This window comes from Zeus faber (assembly GCF_960531495.2).
Source record: "Zeus faber genome assembly, chromosome: 3".
Taxonomy (NCBI): Eukaryota; Metazoa; Chordata; class Actinopteri; order Zeiformes; family Zeidae; genus Zeus; species Zeus faber.
This window is the reverse complement of record NC_137190.1, coordinates 23,519,513-23,524,512: the sequence shown is the minus strand read 5'-3', so window position 1 is coordinate 23,524,512 and position 5,000 is coordinate 23,519,513. Positions and strand designations below refer to the sequence as shown.

The window sequence follows — 5,000 nt, the reverse complement described above, 5'->3', positions numbered from 1 at the left end:
GGGCTCCTCCACTGCACCGAGAGCTGCGACAGGTTCCGGACGTCCTCGTAGTGGTACACGCAGGGCATGGTGGCCCGCCGGCCCGGAGGAGACGGGACCCTCAGGACCTCTGGAAGCGCAAGGTCGCCGCAGAAAGCCCGCACCCCCGTGAAATAACAGCGTGGCGGCGAAAGTAGTTCTCTGAAACTCATTTGAGGGACTTACCTCTTCCCCCCAGGTGAGAAAGCACCACGCCAATGCACAGAGCGGCTGCCCAGGTGCAAACACAAGACACCGGTCCCCACATTTGAGTCATGGGTCGACTCTGAACTTTCCGAGGTGCATTATTCGGCTGAAGATCCTCAGGGACACCGCTGTCCCGTCCGTCTCCTCACTTTTGTTTTTATTATCGCTCCACATGCCCCGACGTGCGTTTCCATGGTTACCCCTCAGCTCTCAGGAAGGTCCCTGATGATTTTACCAGTAACTTGATACAAGATATCAGAAACAATGCACAGTTTTGATCACAGCCTAATAAAGTAGTTCAACGGCTCCACCACAGTAAGGTTATTTTAATATTGATCGGTGCCTTTAACAAATAAGATTTGAACGTTCACATACATGCACAGAAATAATTCACTTTCAGATTAAAAGTCCCAGTATGGCACATAACGCACAACGTTAAAACCACTGGAAAGATCCTGTACACTGTCACAACTCCGCACGCACACACACACACGCGCGCACACACAATTTTATCTCATGATGCAGAAATGTTCAGGTGCTCTATATTTCAACACTATTTCATACTAAAACTGCCTGAACGTACCGACTCTCCTGTAAACTGGAGAAATAAGTGTCATCCGTTGTACTTTCTTTTCAGGCTTTTCTGTCTTTTTTCCCCCTCTATCGTGCCTAAAGATGGACCTCCCCAAGCCCAAAGTGAAGTACAAACCCATGTTACACACTTATACTGAATTAAAAAACAGTGTACAATACAAATACTTTGATTTTTTTCTTCTTTGTACAGTTTTGTCTGCGTTGTGCCGTGTGGTTCTCTTGCAGTCACTGGATCCCTCTGAACAGACACATGGCAAACACCATGGCGAAGAGCTGGGGGGAGGGCGACACATTACACGTTCATCATACTCACGTCATACTCATTTGTTTCAGCGAATCACAATATTTTGGGCAAAGTTGTTGAGTTTCATGCAATTTCGAGGGATTTCAAGCCAATGACAGAAATGTTGTAGAATGGAAGGCAAATCTGGCATCTTACCATTAGTTGAGTTGAGGAAAATTAAAACTGTCGACCCATATTATTTTATATTTTATTTTGATATCTGATTTTATATATCTTATTTTTCTACTTTTTTTTTTTTTTTTCAATGTTTTATGTCAATAAATCTTTCTGTTCTCCATAGGGTGGGATTATATCACAACACTATTATCGGCCTATACTACGCCAGGATATAAATATCAACAAAAAAGTAAATTAAATTATAAATCGATATGAATCGTACAACAATTTATCGTCAACTAAAATATCCTCATCGTGGCTGCCCTCAAGATTTGAGAATAGACCTTCTTAATTGAAAGAAAAATAAGTAATTTAGCCGAGATCATGGTAACCACACGCGTGGGAAACGAACAAAATGATTAAAAGGTCAAAGAGCTGAAGTCCAAATAAGAATGTCTGGACTGGATGTAACATGGAGCGGGTGCTGCGCCGCCTCACGTCTCCATTCTGCTTCCAGGCTTCGCATGTCAGCTTCAGATATCATGTGCTGCATTTTCACTTTTATTTTCACTGGTGCGCACAGACCTACAGAACGCTGTCTCGAGCCCCCGAGTCCCCGGGACAGAAAACAGGCATGACAACGTACTTCAATTGTCAGCACGACGATGGCCATGGCCCCGGCCATGTAGATGTAGGTCTCAAAGTAGTCCACCATCGCAGAGTAGCAGCCCTGCCAGAAAAACAGGGGCGCGTTCAGGAATAAATGACTGATGAGACATTTAGGACACGAAAGCATTTGGGCATAATGCCATTGACAAATGTATTTGTAGAACAAACACGTTGTGCTCATTTCAACCAGTAGATGGCGCTCAGCCACACTTACGAAATCTGAAAGGCTGATTTGATCACATTTGTAACGAAATGTTTAATTTATGTCTTTCATTACTGGGATTTTTTAACACCTGAAATTTTTAAAAAATTAAAAATTGCAACCTGCTCAACTGCTTGAATGTTGTGGGAAAATTCGAAATTTTGGTAAGAAATGTCGAGTTCCTTAATTCTATCCTATGTGGAACAAACTCTGCTGCAACTCTGACCTCTTTCAAATCAAGGCTGAAGACCTATATGTTTGCTGCTGCCTTTTACTAAACAGAATATTCATTTCTTGCACTGCACTCTCACTTTTACTTGATTTTATGCATTACATTTCTTAACTTCGTAATGTGTTCTCCCTTTTACATTGTGTTTAGGTATTCTATTTTTTTTTTTTTTACTTCATGCTCTTGCATGAAGTGGCTCTTGCCACTTTGTCTTCATGCTTTTTATGTTTTATATAAAGCACTTTAAATTGCCTTGTTGTTGAAATGTGTGTGCAAATAAACTTGCCTTGTCTTGTAATTTATTCGAGAAATTGCACATAGTATTTGGAATAAAGTATTTTACAGAAACAAAATGTTTTTATTTTTATAAAAAAATAAAAAAATATATACCAAAATATATATACCAAAAATACTAGAAACTGACTAGAAATGACACGGCTGAAATATTTTTGCCCAGGCCTGGAATTGTTTATGAAATGTTCATTCCTACAACAAAATTAACCAAAGAAAATTATAATAAATAATTATTTCAAATTTCATATTTGAGGATGTTTTCTCCATTAATGCTTGACTGTTTGCACCACTGATGTATTTTTATTTATTTTTTACTTTTTAAAAATATTTAAACTTTTTAACAATTAGCTAAGCAAGTGTATTCCTTTTTCCACCCTGTGCTCTATTTGGCTCCACTGTACTGCTCTGCTGTGTCTTACATACATGCACTTCTCAAGCAGAGAGATGTTTTTAGTTCAGTTTTTACACACACACACACACACACACACACACACACACACACACTGTGTCTAACGTGTTACTTTTTTCCCCCCTGACCTTATTGTGTCTGAAGACCATGTTGCCGCTCAGGCACTGCTCCACACTGATGTGCTCCACGTTGCTGGGCTCCACGTTGCCAAGGTAACGGTTCCTCTGGCAACAGGCGTCGGGCACCATCTCGTTGGGGTTGAGCAGCCTGAACAGGCTTTTGTCAAAGTCCTCTGGGCTGGAGACGCCGCAGCAGTCGAACTGGGAAATGACGGGACCCAGAGTCCTTACCCCAGCGTGGGAACAGTGAAGGGGAGGTTTGGAAACGTGGCGCGGGAGCGGGGGACAGTTTTAACTCACCGTGGTCATGATGGCGTTCCAGGTGGAGGTGAAGACATCAGAGTTGTTGTGGCCCTGGTAGTGGCGTTTGAGCTCCCTGGTGAAGTAGTCCCTGGTCAGCTGCGAGGAACCCCAGGAGGGAAACGTCAGTGAGGGGGAAAAACCTTCCGAAGAGCCCGAGCGACGACCGCGACTGTTTACACACTTCACTCACATGCTCCCGGAAGAGGAAGGCCAAGATGGCAGCTGCCAGCTCAGCCAGGAAGATGAAGAGGATCAGCATGAAGAACTGAGGAAAAGGGCCAGTTACAGAATTAACGGCTTGAGTTATGTAAGTGAGAAAACAAACATAACTCGAAACATAATTCAGGAAAAGTTTGCTTCAGGTGGAAAAACTGCAATGAATATGAGCGCTTTAATTTCCTGTATCGGGATGTTTTTCTCCCCTTTGGTACTTTTTAATCCATTATTATTTTCTAATGACTGCTATGGATTGCTTTCATAATGGGATTGTTAAGGTGCAATAAAATAAAATAATGTCCCTGTGTGTTTGATAAAATGCATTCATAATGTATTCATAATCATAGTAAACCGCACATAAATCATCGATGACACCTGGAAATAATGCACAAACATTACTCACACTACTATAGTGATAAATGCATGGGAGGTATGTTTGGTTAGATGTGTTATCTATTACCAAGTGCAGGCAACGTGTTGCTGAGCTGCAGTTTGATTTATCTGCTCTAGGTGTCAGTGTTGCACTGCTTCACTGTAGTGTGGGCCTCAGTACATGGTGGTTCCATGGCTGGACAGTGAATATTGGTTCCGAATTTATGGATTCCCAAAGGGAATGTCACTATTAGGACAAGTGATGAATTCAACTACTGCACACCTGATGAAGTGTAATAGAAATACAAAACAAACAGAGAACACAATTCGTTTTAATACATATACTGTATAACCTAAAAAGGTTTCCTTTGCCTGCAATTAATTATAAATATTTTGGCAAAAGATGGGTTAGTGTGTTATTTATGTGTATTTAAATATACGTTTGAAACAGCCTGTTTCTGACCAGTAACTTCCAATGAAAGTGTATCGAAGGTAGCGATGGGTGATATAGACAAAGTCACACATCACAATATGTTTTGATGAATAACTCGATATTGATAATTTGATAATATTTTAGGGAGTCACAAAGAGTCACACAAACAATCGTTAGTAATGTGGGTATTATTGTTGTTGTTATTATTATTATTATTATTATTATTATTATTATTATTATTATTATTATTATTACCAAGCAGATAGAGGTGTTCATTTCACTATATCAGACAATATCTCATGATATCACAATACTGACATTATATCGATACATTGTCCAGGGGTCACTCACAAACAGCAGCAGGCATTTATTCTCCCGGATGGCCCCACAGCATCCCAGGAAGCCCAGCAGGAAGAGCAGGGCCCCCAGGGCCAGGATGACATAGGCCCCTGTGAAGAGCAGCGGGTTGGCGGCCACGATCTCCCTGAAGCCCATGGGGTCCAGCAGCACCCACAGGCCCACGCCCAGCAGGAGG

General features: G+C 41.5%; 1 protein-coding gene across 2 annotated transcripts in view; it reads right to left on the bottom strand.

The window, feature by feature from the left end:
- Positions 1 to 567: 567 nt before the first annotated feature.
- LOC307227711 (tetraspanin-18B-like) overlaps positions 568 to 5,000 on the bottom strand; it is a 17,801-nt gene continuing 13,368 nt past the window's right edge. Inside the window, exons 4-9 of one of the 2 annotated variants that reach the window (XM_079997125.1) lie at positions 4,817 to 5,000; positions 3,626 to 3,709; positions 3,442 to 3,540; positions 3,151 to 3,342; positions 1,866 to 1,949; positions 568 to 1,092 (exon numbers count right to left, since the gene is read on the bottom strand). The exon at positions 4,817 to 5,000 is cut by the window's right edge and continues 11 nt beyond it. In XM_079997125.1, coding sequence (XP_079853251.1) covers positions 1,045 to 1,092; positions 1,866 to 1,949; positions 3,151 to 3,342; positions 3,442 to 3,540; positions 3,626 to 3,709; positions 4,817 to 5,000 — 691 coding nt within the window. In that variant the 3' untranslated portion in view covers positions 568 to 1,044. The remainder of the gene's footprint in view (positions 1,093 to 1,865; positions 1,950 to 3,150; positions 3,343 to 3,441; positions 3,541 to 3,625; positions 3,710 to 4,816) is intronic. The other variant, XM_079997126.1, reaches the window with a different exon arrangement.